Source organism: Pomacea canaliculata, linkage group LG1 (assembly GCF_003073045.1).
Source record: "Pomacea canaliculata isolate SZHN2017 linkage group LG1, ASM307304v1, whole genome shotgun sequence".
Lineage (NCBI taxonomy): Eukaryota > Metazoa > Mollusca > Gastropoda > Architaenioglossa > Ampullariidae > Pomacea > Pomacea canaliculata.
Window position 1 is genome coordinate 10,342,194 of NC_037590.1, and position 15,953 is coordinate 10,358,146.

The following is a 15,953-nucleotide window of genomic DNA, read 5'->3' on the forward strand; positions in this document are numbered from 1 at the left end:
CGTAGATTTTGGGGATCGCAATAGTTTTGGGGATCGTGTACACAGTGTTTACTATATTTTAACAATTACTAGTGAAAATAGAGTATTAACAGTAAATATATATAGGTGCGTATGATAAAGATATTTCAGACCATTCATCCATCCAGCCTAAACACAAACGACGGGAAGTCGGTCGATTCGACCACGAACTAATATCCCTAATGATGATTCGACCGTTTGACGATTCTATCACCTAGGACAGTGGTTCTCAAAGTGTGGTCCGCTGATATAAGTCAGGTGGTCCGCGGCTATGGAGGTGTTAATACATGTATTACCACACAATATGTTCTTGCTCACACGAGGGACAGGGAGGCACCAACTAAACTGTTGATGCAGTACTGGGATCACCCAGGACAACGACATACCCAGGCACTGATATCGTTAAGTTGAAGGTGAGGATAAAGCGCTGCACATGTTTCCGCCGAATTCATTTTGATTTGGAGAAGCTGCAAGACCCAAACGCTGCGGAAATTTTCAAGGCTAAAAATGAAGTTCACCGCACTGAAATTGGTGGACTATGGTATAGACATCTTTACTCAGGCTCGCGTACTCGCTCACTCAAACATTCCAGGCCAAATTCGGCCGCCACAAGCGGGCAGCAGTTGATGTCATGGTGTACAGTTTTGCACAGATTAAAAATATCATGATTTTTTATCTTTACGTTGTGATACGAAATTAAATATATATATATTTTTTAAAATGCGTACGTTGTGGTCTAAAGTCGAAATACGAAATTAAAAACAAGCAAAAATTTTGAATGGTAAAATGCGTATCGTGTTCTACAGTTTCACACTAATTAAAACTAACATAGTTTTACAGAAATATTTAGGTTTACTTTTTTTGTATATGATCATACTTGGTATATAATTGTAATGTAGCTTAATTTACTTCGTGATACGAATAAAATAATCTAAATAGTATAACGTAAACGTCGTTCATGTGCACCCATGGATATGGCTTGATTTTTAAAAAAAAGATTTAAATAAGGAACTGTTATCTAAACCTGTATGAAATATATAATATTGCATTTAATATATATATAGCTATAGCGTCATTGTCAGTGCAAGTTACAAGAATAGTCTTCATTTAAACTAAAGCGGGGGAAAAAACCGATTTAAAGACTTCTCTGCTAAAGATGTTAAGCAGTTTCGACAAGTAACTTTCCTTTTCGTAATGTAGATTTTTGTATCTGAAATCTAGAATCGACAGGAAGATAAATGTGATCTTTCTTGAGGGGGATGGGAACTGGTTTTCTTATTACCAGAAACTAATGCTATATCACCGCAAATCCCTGTATAAAAGCTGCCGAAACATTGATTTACAAGCATTAAATTATCACGCGTTGCATTACGAATAAAGGTGAAATTTGATGTAGCACATCACTGACCTCATTGCTTTGGGACTTTTGTTTTCAGATAATTGGACAAAAGTGAACAACGGCCTTGAGCCATTTCACCAAAACAGGGACACATATCCCTGGTGAAAGTAAGTTAATACGTTACTGGAGACCTTTATAAATGCATTTTTTACTACTCAGGTATGAAGCGCTTTCATAAAAAAGGAGCCCTCTTATTTTGCAGTGAAATGGAGCTGGATCCAAACGACAGTCATAGTTATGGCAAATGTTTACTTCAAAGTTAGTCCAGTTGATATAGACATTTCAACTGCTCGAAAGAATAGCATATGCTTGTTGATGAAAATATGATGTGTGTATATGTAGCTCGAGCTATGCAACAGAATAAATTGCTGAAATATTTATGGTGTGCATGAATGACTGTTTCTATGCATGTTCTAAAATAAGTAGTTATAATGGTAGTAATGATTGCTCTAGTAAGAATATGTATTGTTCAATACTATATACTTTGCATTGTTTATTTCCAGCGAGAGCTGTCTTTCTTGCACGCATGCGAGGCGAGTGGGCTCGCTTGCGAGAGGATGAAAAACAAAAATTCAAAAAGGATGCAATATCCTGCAGAGGGCAACTTCCTCAAGATGAAGGACAAAAAAACTGCATACCTGAGGAGGGTGTGCTCTGAATTGAATCAGCTGGTATGTAACACTTAATACAAGTTTATTGTACCGTACATTAGGAAATGTGGGTAATCCTGTGCTGGAAAGTTATTATGTATATTTTTCTCAGTTGACTGTGGGAGCTCCCAGCAACAAAGGAAAATTTCTATATCTGTTTCGACCAGACATAGACAATAAAGATGTATTGTAAAACTTCTTTTACCACATTTCCAGACTGACTTCATGAAGCAGCTTGGCTGGTCGTCTTTTTATAAGATAACGACCAAGAGCAACGCTTAGCCTCTTGTGAAGTTCTCTGCTGTTAGTCTCAACAACCTAAACAATAAATGTGACTAAACCGGAAGCTTTGTACACACCGCCTTGTTTTAGTAGTTAACTGGGGAAAAAATCATCTGCCAGCAGTCCAATAATATAAGTTTGTGCTTCTGCAGATATGCACACCAGAACATGATCAGCAAACTTTCACATTGCTAGCCCCCTGTGGAGCAAATTTGTGGGCCTATGGAGCCTGAACTGAAATTAAAAGTTTATTAAGTTATATTTTTAATCGACAGAATTCTTATTGAGCAGTTTCCCTATAACTTGTGATCAGAATCATGCATTTTCACTTAACTGCTACAATTTGTTGATACAAAAAATAATTATAGCACCATGAAATGGATTTGATGCTGTTTCTTCATAAGAAAAATTTCCTATCAATTTTGCATATTCCACTATTTTGTATGTAATGGTGTTTACACTGAAACAAAATAGGTTGGGATGGAGAGAAAGAACAATAATTTACTTTACAAGATAGCATGAAAAAAAAGAACACTAGTGCTTTATAAAGATGATCAGATCTGTAAAGATAAAAGATTTCACAGCCTATTGACTTTAGAAGCATTGATCTGACTAAGAAACCTCTCTGCCTGCTTTAAAGACTAAACCAAAAACTGAGTGAAAAATTCTGGTCCTTTTATGAGATGCAAGCCTTTGAGCATTGGAATCTTCAGCCCCTTACAGGCTGCTATACCCTCGGCCTGGCAGGATCTGCATGTCCTCTTGTGGGTTTTCAGAGAGCTGTCCGTCGTTTTCCCACCTCAGTCACCTGGGTCTGTACACATTTAGCCCTAACATAATACTTCAAAACATCTCACAGCTCTCCAAAGCCCTGCATAAAACCCTCATCAAACCTGCAGAAGCCTCGCTCAAAACCTTCTAATCAAACCTTCACCTTCTCCCAAGCTTTCACTCTTTTACCACCTATTGAACAAAGGTGGCACACCAGAAAACAATCTTACATCTTCCATATGTTTAATTGTAGGTGCTATTATCATTCCTCTTATGCTTGGTAATTACCAGTAGACAAAAGATATTCATACAGTTGGTTGTAACTTTGACATTAACTTGTCAGTCTACATTCCTGGGGCCTGATTGTAAAGCAGGACAATTGCCAGAGTCTGGGACTATACAAAATGTGCCACCAAAAACCATGATATGTATATATAAAGCAGGATACACCACATTTTTCCTGTTGCTAAAGTCCAAGAATACAGAAAACATAAAGCAACTATTTTATGCCATATGATTTTTCATTGGTGACATGGCACTTGCCCTGTTCATGTGTACAAGACAGAAGCTTTGTGGTATGTTTTTTTCCTACACATTTTGGGGGACCTGTTTTGATTCAAATTAGCATTGCAGTTTGAGCATTGACTTTAATCACCTGCTCTTTTTCAGGTTCTGTAACAGTCAAATACTGAGAGTGAGCCTATACACCCTGAAATGGGCTTGATTAAAATTTTTCTCAAATATTTAAATTAAATGATGGATTGTATTAGTATTCATACATAGGTGATAACACAAGTAAGCAAGGCTTCTGTTTTCTCAGATGACACAAACAGGAAGAGATCACTCAGTTAAAAGTGTACAAACTGATACAAGTTTTAATATTCATTTAGTATATACAATTGTTTTATAAGTTTCTTTTATAAACATAATCTAAGCATCATGTACATCAGGTTTCAAATGCAGAAATATTCACATACTTGAAAAATTCATCAACTTGCTGTTGATTGTACAGGACTGCTTAGATTTAGATACTGAACCTAACCTTTCTAATATTTCTTTGAGAAGGTTTTTTTTAAAGTAATTCAAGAACAGGTTTTTTCAGTAATTCAAATCTCGTGTAACTCATTTATTTGACCTACCAATTTTTGTTTTTTAGATTCTGTTTTAATGCTAGCATACTGAGATATCTGTGGATGATGACAAATGTGTTGACCTGTTCATATTGATAAAAATAAATTGTATAAAAATGTCAAGCATATAATTATTTAAAAGAAAACCACACATCTTTTTCTGTTAACATTATTGCACACTACGTTTGAATAAAATGAATTGGTGATTTTGTTCTTCATTTTTCTTGTCTAGTTGATCTTGATTACTTACACTCAAAAAAAAAAAAAGCTTTAAATGTTTAATTATTCAAATCTCTTCAAACACATTTCCAAGGCACCACCACACACTCTTTTTCCCCCAATCAGAGAAAGTTCTTCATTTTCACTCTAAGAATAATTTTTTAAAAGCTTAATTTACAGCACACATATCCTCTTCAATCAATTGCAATGTTCACTTCCTGGGAAGTGCTTACTTCCTAAATATTAATATCATGACATATTCTCACACACCCTCTCTCGTGACTAAAATATTTTTGGTCTACTCATTCAAAACATTTTTTTCGTTTATTGGATTTTAACTGGCCTCCCTGTTTTTGTTTTCTAGATTTTTAATTAATGCTAGCACAAGCCAAGGAGTACATGTTTTACCAAAATATAAACCATGTGTAGTTTAATTTTCAGCTTTTGCCCTTTATAAATTCTCTTTCCATAAAATAAATGACACCTATAAGACAAAAAAAAAAAAAATCATCTCTGAGTAATCAGTTCTTAAGGGTAAAACACAGGATAAGCAAGTAAGAAAGCTATCTCTATTTCTTAAACTAGAAGAATCAAAAGGACAGAAAAACATTTTTCAGGTTATAATTACATATGAGACAAATTTAAAGCTTTTTTTATTTATTGTCCTATTTGTGAAGAAATTCACAAGATCTCACATCAGCTGTTGCTGGTGCCATGCCCTTCTCCTTGTACAACTTGTTTCACTGGCATCTAATCTTGTCTATCTACATCTTTACAAATGTCAAAAGACTGTGCTCCACTTAATAATGCTTATTTCACTTGAATATCTATCCTAATGATGATTGTTTATGCAATATCTCACTAAATGATATAGACATGTCAAAGTCTGCATTTCTTTGCATTCAAAGATGTGCCCTTGACAAGAAAAAGTTTGTGAACCATTCACAGCAACGAATGAGCCAAAAGCACTGACAACAGACTTTATTTCTGTTGAATCTAACACCGTTCCTTAAATAAGGGCTTTGCTTGTGAACAAACAACTGTGTGTTACAGGTTGATTACTGATGCAGTCACGCACAAAAAAGAATATTGACACATTCATGCATATAGCCAGTCAGGTCGCTTGCATGTGTATGCACCACCATACTAGTACTAAGCTATACGTGCCCTTATTTCACACAGTTATGGCATACATGTTAGCAGACAACAAAATCAAGTACTGTCAGTCTCCTTATTTTCAAAAGCTTGCAAGATAATATTAGCAAATTGTAAAAGAATATAAGTTGGAAAAAATGGCTGCTTTTCAACAACTTTTCTGCCATCAAACTGATTTGTGGGGGAGACTAGGAACGCAAAAGAAACTAGTGATGACTTTTTGTGCTTGCATTTGTCACGGAGTGGTGAAATGACAACAAATCATGGCAACAAAAATAAAATAAAATGAGCAAAACACAACGCCTAAAAGTTCTAGAGGAGGCATATGCACACTTATCACAATGTATGATTGTTTATAGTCTATCATAAATTTAACAAAATCATGACAATGTGACAAAAACGTTTTTAAAAATCGTACACCAAAATGTTTTATCACAATATTATAGACAGCTGTTACCCTTTAATGATGCAGTCAGAGATGCACATTACAGCCTACAATCACCAAAAGGATCCCAAATAAAGGCGCAGAGCTTTCATATAATAGATAATAAATATATTATTTTCCTAAGCTTAAAGACAGCTCAAAAATATTTTCATAAGTGTCTTGAGAGGTGAACTTGTGGATAACAAACATCGAATAATAACCACTAACATTCAAAGAACATTGAAACTTCATGTGTAGTCATACGATCGATCTTTTGCCCCCAGATCCTCCACCATACACCCATGCATGCAATTCTCAGTAAGCAAGGTCCTGCTTCTTTTGAAACAAAAGTTGGCAGAACAATAAAATTTATTCACTGATGGTGTATGCATGTTTAGTTTGGAGCAAGCTCACACCAGAAAAGAGTAATAGCACTGTAATAAATTAAGATTACAAAAAGTATTATTCTATGCAGAACTTTTTTTTTTGTTTACTAGAGATGCTAATGAAAGCAGAGGATGTGGTAATAAGCTTAATAGAAAAGACATCCATCCCTCCTCCCCCACGAAAAAAATGGAAAGAAAAGATATTGACACTTCAACTCACTAAAAATCATGTGTTGCTTTATCAAATGTCAAAATTACACACCATTATCAAGTCAATGCTGATCTATGGTTGTTGCAGATAAACTTCTCAAAAAAATTTTTTGTTAAAACTGATTTCACTGTTGAAAGTAATCTAAAAATTATAAAGGCAATAGAAATTAAAACAACTGAAAATATTTAAAAACATGGTCAGCTACACCAAGATCAAATGAGGCAATGTTATAAAAATGAAGTTGCAAACTTTTATCAAGTCTTTTAAGTTTTGTCCTGAAAGAAAATGTTTACGGGTGTTGCCTATGTTCTATTGAAAGTAATGGCAAATCAAAATATGATGAAAATTTATAATTAACGGTTTTATTTTATTTAACTGTATCATAGACAATATTTTATGACTAAAATTTTACAAGAACACTGTACCTCTTGCTGAAATTAGAGTTGAATGTCTTTCCTTACTGGCACTTGATTTTCAAAGAAACACAAAACAACAATTTCAAAATGTACAAATACTGAAAATAATCACATTATTTGTACTGCAAATGAAAGTATGTGGAAATTTGATGAGAATCTGAAAATCTGTTCTTGAAATGTGTTCAGCTTGAGGTCTTGGAGTTCTTGTCATAATAAAGGCTACAGCATTTGTCTTACACATCTGGTGTGTAAATCTTTTTTTTGCCTGGAAAAGACAACATATAACTGGAATATGGGCAATTATATCTAATGCCACAAATTTCTGAAAAAAAAACTTTTGTCATAAAGTACCATGACACCTCATATTTAAAAGACAAAAACTGATCACATGTTTCAGGATTAAATTACTTAATAATTAATTTTGGTATAGTCTGCTGGTCTTTATAATAGCTTTTAAATTACTATGTAAAATTCATATTATGCAAACTTGATAATAATCCCCCAATGGTAAATGTGTCTCTCTATCCCATCAAGAATAATCATAAAAAGATATTCCTGATTTTAATTTTAGAGCCAATCTTAACTTTTCTATACAAAAATTAATGCACAGTTTGAAATTTTATGTTCTAATGTGTTATAAGCTTAACAGATTATTTCAGAGTGTTAAAAAATAATACCAGTTAAATTTGAAAAGCTTTACACTGTATTTATATTGATTAGTAAAAAGCATACAGAAACCTAAGTGTTACTGATAAAATGGTGCAGAAAAAATAAATGATTTCTCATCAAATTTATATACTACATTATAAATCCAATTACTAATTTATCCAATTACTAATTTTCTAAAACTGAAAAAAGTATTTAAACATTTTTGACTACATGTGATTTTAGCAATTGAAAAAAAAGTATCATTGTGTACACATGTTTTTTCATAGCTACATCTCAAAACCATAACTCTAACAGCAGACAATTACAATGTGATTAAACACTATCTGCTGAAGAGAAGTCATCAAAGATTAAAATGCTCTTTGGCTATAATTTTTGCTATGAAATGTTTCCGTGTATAATAGGGGCAAACGTGGCATTCCCTGAGCAAAAGGTGTTAAGAAAGCAAGAAATGTTTAGTATTCCATAATGAAAATATGTACATGACATGCAACAGCCAAACAGGGAATGAAATGGATGCAAAAATAAATAACACGATGTCCATAAAATACAATTAGAGACAAAGAATTAATAACTCTTTTTCAAAAAGTTTGTGGTTTTTTTTCCCGCCACATGATATTCTCAAGTGTCCAGATATCAAAAAGAGATAAAAATTAAAGGTGAATGCAAGCTGATAAATAGCATGTATAATAATAATAATCCTAGTCAGATGCAGCTTCTGTTTCTTTCCTAAGATTTGAAAGACACATCGCAAAACTTAAAATAATTTAATGATCACCAATATTCTTTTTCGTTGCCATTATGTCTATCAGACTGCAGTGATAAGTTACTGATAATTTTACTTATGTATTATTTGCCATCTTTATGACTAGGGGAAAGTGTGGAGGATGTTGCAAATTGTAATTTCAACAAGAGATACAGCACTAGTTTGTAATTAGCAACAAAGTATTAATTTTCATATCCCTTCATTGACTCAAACAGAAAACATATCTACTCTGTATTATTTTATGTGATCTCTACACACACACATGTAATTTAAAGCTTTACCTTGATTATCTTGAAAATAGCTAAAAGCATGATCACTTTACATTTTTAGTAATCCTGCTACCCAAAAAAGTTTTTCAATTCATATTAACCCTCCATAAGATACTGTAAGTCTGATCAGGTTACTTACATTTAATTCTTAGGAAATTTAATGTTTGCTTCTCCTTTTTAAAAAGCCATAAATTTTCTCAAATCTAATTTATTGACTTTTTTTCATCATAACCCTTTTCTTGACTCTGTACATATGGAAAAATCCAAAATGTGATCTATTGTAGTCTGCAGGTTCTGTTATGCACAGAATTATGTGAAACTATGGTATTCTACATTACACTTAAACTGTAGATAGACTGATGTAACCAGCATTTAACTACTGTGACTTAATCAGTTTTTTAACCTTTATTTTACCCTAGTCAATTTATAAGACAACAAATGACCACACAAGAAAATAAAAAGTATTTGACAGACACTAAAGGGAATGACACTATTTGGGAAATGCTAACCATTCACTAACTTGTAAATACATAGGCAGGATTTTTAAGTGATGCAACTCTTCAAAATTACTTTATGTGCCATGAACTAAAAACCCCAGTGACAACCCTCTCTCTTGCACGCATGAAAATACATGAGTGTGTGTACACGCAAATGCACACACAAAAGCAGAAAACAAGGCATGCCTAATAATGCCACTTTAAGAGTGGACAAGGCAAGTAACAGCACCAATATAACTTCATTCTGCCAACTTCCTCCATCCGAAGCAGAAGAAATGGGGGAATTAAAGCCAAACGTTAAGTTTTATCATTATAAAACTGCAAGATTAAGTGTGCCCATTGACAGAGAAAAAGAAAGGCAGCTAGTATAAATGACTTATGTCATGTAAAAGTAGGAAATTATATAGTACAGTTATAAACTGTAATGTACATTACCATCATTCTAGTTCCTGCTATCCCAACTTTGTTTCTGTTCAAAAACACATCAAAAATCATTTGTGATTCATTAAGAAATCACGGAGGTTACATCAGTCTGTTTGCATAAAGACAAACTTGATAAAAAATATGATCCATTTAGGAGGGACAAAAGCACAAAAAAGTTCATGGTAAATCTTGATTTACTAAGCTCTCTGTTTGGAGTAACTGTGGCTTAGTGCACCTACTTTATTGTATAAGCCTATATATATGTGGATACATTGGTGGGGGATATCATTTACTTCTAATTTATAGGAGAAAAAAAAATGATGAAGGTCAACAAGGACAGAAGTTACTCAAAAGAGCAAAAGCATGCAAAGAACAAAAGCTTACTGCTGAAACCATTCTTTCACCATGCCATCAATTGACTACATATTTAAATGTATGCATTCAGTCACAATATACTTATAACAAAAATGAATAACGGAAATAAACTTGTGTGACAGATTTCTCAACATTGATTTTTTTTTTTCCTTTCCTCACATTCTTTCCAGCCACTGGTGTACTCATGCACAACTACCTGCCAGCAATGATCACCACTGAATGTGACCAACTAGCCTGTCATTCTGGGATTTTAAAAAGAGGACAAGTGGAAAGTTAAGATGTACACGGTGAAGATAAAATTTGGTACAAATCTGTGGATTATACAAAATATCTATTATGCACAAAGCTGTTTAAAAGTGTCCTACACCAAGCCTGGTGAGAAGTTTTCAACAACAACAAAAAATGGCAGTCTTAAGCCAGAAATATTTTCTTTTGCATAAGATATATGTTAGGCGATGTATATTGTGAACAATTATTGATTCCGATAATGGAGACATAACTATTACAAAGCACAGCAAATCGACTTTATTTGCCTGCAGGAGAAAAAGACAACCCGCATAAATGCAAGTTACCCTACAGATGGCTATGTGGATGTTTCCAGACTACGCTAATAAAGTGATCTCCATTATGTCATAAAATTTCTTTTTAAAAGAAAGTTTATACATAAAAAGTATTGATATCTAGTAATCTTGGATGACTGTTACTAACAATCTGACTTGAAATAGTCTGAAAAATACAGTCAATGAGATTTTCATTCAGATTCAGAAAATAGCTTGCCCTGTGTAGCTCAGATATTTTGGCTATTTCTGTCCAAATTTAAATGCAGTTAGAAATAATTTGTCTTACTAAACCAGAGCAAAGAGGTTTTATTTTTTTGTTAATACTTTTTATTATAAAAGAGAGCTTAAAATGTAAAGCATTCTATGACACTGTTGGTAGATATGCTAGAAACATGATTTGCAATAAAATCAAAATAATCAAATAATCATCATAATAGTCTAAAATCTGATGATTCAGTTCATCCTACATTTATTCTAACTGCTTTTTGTGAAATGTTAAATGCACTGCTAAATGTTAGTGATTAATGACAAAACTTAAACACACAGTGCAAAATTTCTTATCGGTGCGTAAGCAGACACACAGAAGACAGACATGTTCATATCTTTGCATAAATGTTTCTGAAAATATTGGTCCTTTGACAGAAATGCCTGCTGAAAAATGTGCTTTTTTCTGCAGGTAACATTGTTATGAAAACAGAAGTAGCTAGCATCAAGAAGAAGTGCATTGTTGAGACAGTGACAGTTCTACTTCAGTTGGTTTTGAGATGTTTTATGTAAAATTTGCGACAGGGGCCAGAGAAATTAAATGACAAATACAGTAATGTGTAAAGGCATGCAAGAGCTTTGCATTTATTTTTTTTAGATGTACATATTGCATTATTCACGCCTATCCTTGCCATTTTAAAATGATTGTTAAATTTGTAATTTAAAAAACTTTCTGTGCCACATATATGTTAATAAATCAAAATGATGCAATGCTGCACAACAGTGTCTACTATACAAATGGAGTCATTTTACCTAAGACTCCTCTTACAATTTCAGTTTTGTCAAAATATTAACAGATCAAATGCTCCAAATTATAATAACAGCCTTACGATGATTAACACAAAATGGCAAATCTGCAAAGTCAGCATAGGGATGACAATCCCAAGACCACAACCTAAAGAAAACACATTCAATCCATCAACAACCTAAATGTAATGCCTTTGTATAAATCACTATCAGTACTCTTTCAAAGCTCACCTTTATGAAGCTGGTGCCTTTATGAAGCTTCTCCTCTGTGATAAATCAAAGGTAAATCAGGAACCACATTCCAAAAAAATAAAATCACTGCCCGTGATGTGATGATTGTCATGTATGCTACTTAAACAAATATTCACTTGTATAAAGCATTTAAACTTTTGAACATGCAGTGTTAAAGACTAAAACATAACAAAAAAAATTAAAGCACAGAAAAGCCTCAAATAAAGTGTAAGCAATGGGGGAAAAAAAGAAAACTTCCAAATCATTCCTGCTAAAGCAAAATATTAAGCATGCAGAAAATCAAAACTATGACTGCTCTAGCTCCCCTGACTGACACTAATACTATTTTGGGGAAAAATAAATTATATAAAATCACCAATAATAAAATGGTATCACAGCCAGCACTGTTAACAGATGGTACTGAACACACTATCTGTTTAGTTCTTCATAATGGGCCTTCAGTTTATGAAAACCTGATTACCATTACAACAAAATGCAGGAACAAAAAACAAATAATGCAAGTTTTGTCACTCTGAGATAAAACAGCAGTATCTACAATGAGGATCAGAATAAATTCTAGCAATATTCCCCCCTACCGTTGCTAACTACTACTGCTCTCATTATATCTTATTTTCAGTACTCAGAGAATGTTTGATATTCTCATTTTGTAAAAGGACTTTTCATTTCCAAATGCAAAATCATCAGCTTCTCTTATTGCCCTCTATGCAAACACCCTCAGGCTTAAATACTTTCCTTGTAGAACCAAAATATAGAGCAACAAGTTCACTTAAACCATGTTACTTATTAGCTCGTCACTTCAACACATCTAGGCAGTGATCGTATAGTTCAGTCAAGGGAGCATGTCACAGAATAGTCGAGGAATATTCTTAATCCTTTATGGCTTTATATTCGAAACAGTTTGTTAAAGATAGAGTATCTGAAAAAAAAATTTCAAATTCCATCACCTCTCTACACATCCAATCCCAGTGTTAAAGAATCTAATGAAACAAGCTACAATTCTCAAAATGTCAAATAGAGGAAAATAACAAGGTTGTCTTTGCACTAGGTTTTGTCACAGATGTGTTTCCTCATTTTCTTGATTGATAGGGGGAGGTGGGGGTGGGGGGCTAGGCCGAGCTGGTCGTATGCCACTATACCTGCCCAAAGTATTTGTTCCACTGATTGCCTGACTCTGACTAACAACTGTTAGTGATGACCCCACACCCAACTGCAAGCTTTCATGTGAAGACGCACTACCTGGGAGGGTGCTGGTCTGGGCAGGAGAACTCATGCTGATAAACATTGCCCCTGTGGATGCAGATCTCTGATGACCACTTGTTGGAGGTGGAGTTGGAAGTGGTTGTCCTGCTGGTTGTTGAGGTATTGAATGTGGTTTTGGGCGCTCGGGGGGCGGAGCATGGGGCCTTTCAGGTGGAGGGCAGTGTGGTCTGTCTGCTCCATGTGAAATTCTTCGTTCTGGTGGTGAGTGCCTTGGTCTATCCCCCTCTCCAACTTCAGAGGGTGACTCGGGTGATGCAAGTGGAGCAGAATGTGGCCAAGTCTGAATGACTGGACTGCCATTTCCTGCACCAGTTTTGGTTACACTAGCAGTCACAGCAACATTGTACGGTCGATCAGGTGGAGGTGGTGGTGCTGGTTTCTTGGCTGGCTTTCTTTGCACTTTTGGACTTGTCTGAGGGCCTTCTTGGCTGAAAAAAACCATTTATGTTTTTGCATATGCATAGAATCTTGCACCTCCAGGAAGAAAATTATCCTGTGCAATTAAGAAAATTTGAGATTTTTTACCAATTAACTATTGGCAAATAGATGGATCCCAAATCCTAACACGTTTTAAAATAAAGAATTGATAGTTCATTAGCATTTGACTATTGATATCTACCTCTCTCCTCCTGATGAAGTCTGACTGGTGCTGACAACAGAGGTGGTGCTGTTAGGGATTTGTGGATGTGTGTTCACTGGATTTGGTGCTGGTGTTTGAAATACTTCTGCTCGTTCTTGTCCTGGGCTACTTGGTGGATAGGTCAAAGCAAAATCTATGTCTGCAATTTAGACAGGATAATGCAATAGCTTTACAAGTTCACAAGTCTTTTAGCATGCACACACACATATATATAAATTTTTCCTGTGTAACATGCCCTTACACACACACATACAAATATTAAAACAGACTTAGAAATGCATGCATAGCAAAGTAAATTCCCTTAGCTAACCCCCTATATTACAGAACATAAAAAAAATTTTGCATATGCTGAAAGTTGCTTTAAGCTCAGTTTTCAGCACAATACCCAGTGTCAGATCAATGTTTATCCTCCTTTACTTTTGTATCCCTTTATGTTCCTGAAGATGCAAAACTACAAAGTTAATCATTAGATTACCATAGTCCTCTATTTGTATCAGTAACAAAGTTCTCTCCACAAAGTGCAAAGCAAGTATGTCTGATTTAGTCACTGCTATGGGAAAATGAGTTTACTGGAATATCCTTAGTTTTGTTACTTCTTTCGAGGAACTGCTCTTTCTATTTTTAAGTTTTTCTTATGCACTGAAATATATGTGATCAGAATGTGTTCTTAAAAAATGAAAGTAGAATTATCCTTCCTGCCAGATACCAAGATCTCTGTCTTGTTTTTTTCTTAACTAGAAATAAAAAATGAAAATAACAGAACATTATTCTAAAATGCTTTTGAAGAAGAACAGGCAACTCATTTGACAAGCTATTATTATTACTTTAATGATAGTGGGGCATCAGTTCTGTTTTCTCCTCTCATCTTCTCAACTAACATAGTTACCGGTGTTTACCTGACACTACTGAGACAACAATATTGAGTAGTAGGAAGATTTTTTTTATGCAATGCAGAACATGCACATTCCTTTGCAGAAAATACACTTTGTATGCATGTGTGTGTGAGAGAGCGAGAAAGAGAGAGCGAGAGAGAGAGTGGAACTGGTGTAAGGAAACTGTATGATAAGAAGAATATGTAGATATAAATGCAGATTTATTCAAATCTATGAACATATTTACATGAAAAGCTGCATAAAGGTGTACACTAGTAGAAATTAACATGACACAAACACAGGCATGTATGCATATCTATGTAAAATCACACACAGGAAAAAACAGCCACCCATTTTCTTCCAATTATCTATATTGTGCTTTTTTTTCCTAATCATATTAAGTTTTCACCGTTAGTATTTAAAATCAGAAAAATACTTTTCAGGTCTATCATAATACTTCTGTTTAGCATAAAAATTTTATATACTTAAAAGCTTCCCAACTCTCATAAAACATGAAAGGAAAATGAAACTCATTGTGTCAAATAATGACATATGGTTCATTACACTCTTCCTTCCTGAGCAATGACTTCCTGTTATCATCATTTAAAAAAAAAAAGACTACTTTGAAAATAAGTTTAGCCATAATCCAATTACAAGTGTATTTTTACATATGAGAAAATAAAAAAAACAAACAGAAGATGAGGTTTACTGTTATATATGTTTATCTTGGTATTACAAATGCAGCAATCTAGGTAGGTGCAAAGATTGGAGTTTCTTCATACCAACTACCATCACCATCTATGCTACAAGACAGCAGAGGTTGAAAGTTATAATATCATGCTGGTTCTCAGCAAAAACTCAGAAAACTAGTCTAGGATCTCACTTCATGCTGTTACATACAAGACTTAGTAGTATACAATAGAAGTTACATGATTTAAAAGGAACAAACAGAGGCTGTATAAAGTTACTTTAAGAAAAAGCACATTCACAGAAGCACAAAGAGATAACAATGTTCTGTGAGAAAAAAGGTCACTGGAGTGATGTAATATATGTTTGTAAATACTCTTTATAATTAACATGCAATTACTACCCAGATACTACAATATCTTAGGCTTTTTACAGGAGGAAATTTCTCATAACTGTATAGACATGGTACAAACATACTATGGATGCAAAAAATTTCAGGATGCAGGAGAGCAAGTGCACAAATGTGCACATTCTGAGGTAGTCACTTTTAAAATTCTGATAAAAAACCTGCATATCTAACCTCAAAACAAACAAAAAAAAGCCTTGCATGCATT

The 15,953-nt window shown here is 34.1% G+C and overlaps 1 protein-coding gene and 1 long non-coding RNA gene across 9 annotated transcripts in view; one reads left to right on the forward strand and one right to left on the reverse strand.

The window, feature by feature from the left end:
• The first annotated feature begins 26 nt into the window (after positions 1 to 26).
• Positions 27 to 4,510, forward strand: LOC112558768. 2 transcript variants are annotated; one of them, XR_003098235.1, is made up of 4 exons: positions 27 to 431; positions 1,455 to 1,524; positions 1,921 to 2,088; positions 2,284 to 4,510. It is a non-coding gene; the product is annotated as an uncharacterized LOC112558768 (long non-coding RNA). The 2 variants fall into 2 exon arrangements; XR_003098234.1 differs by having other exon boundaries at positions 1,921 to 4,510.
• A 925-nt stretch (positions 4,511 to 5,435) lies between these two features.
• The window catches only part of LOC112558668 (rho GTPase-activating protein 44-like), a 28,341-nt gene continuing 17,823 nt past the window's right edge, over positions 5,436 to 15,953 (reverse strand). For 2 of the 7 annotated variants that reach the window (XM_025229298.1, XM_025229247.1), the window contains exons 17-20: positions 13,760 to 13,919; positions 13,117 to 13,568; positions 11,860 to 11,894; positions 5,436 to 7,326 (exon numbers count right to left, since the gene is read on the reverse strand). In XM_025229298.1, coding sequence (XP_025085083.1) covers positions 7,144 to 7,326; positions 11,860 to 11,894; positions 13,117 to 13,568; positions 13,760 to 13,919 — 830 coding nt within the window. In that variant the 3' untranslated portion in view covers positions 5,436 to 7,143. The other 5 variants (XM_025229264.1, XM_025229289.1, XM_025229272.1 and 2 more) reach the window with 5 other exon arrangements.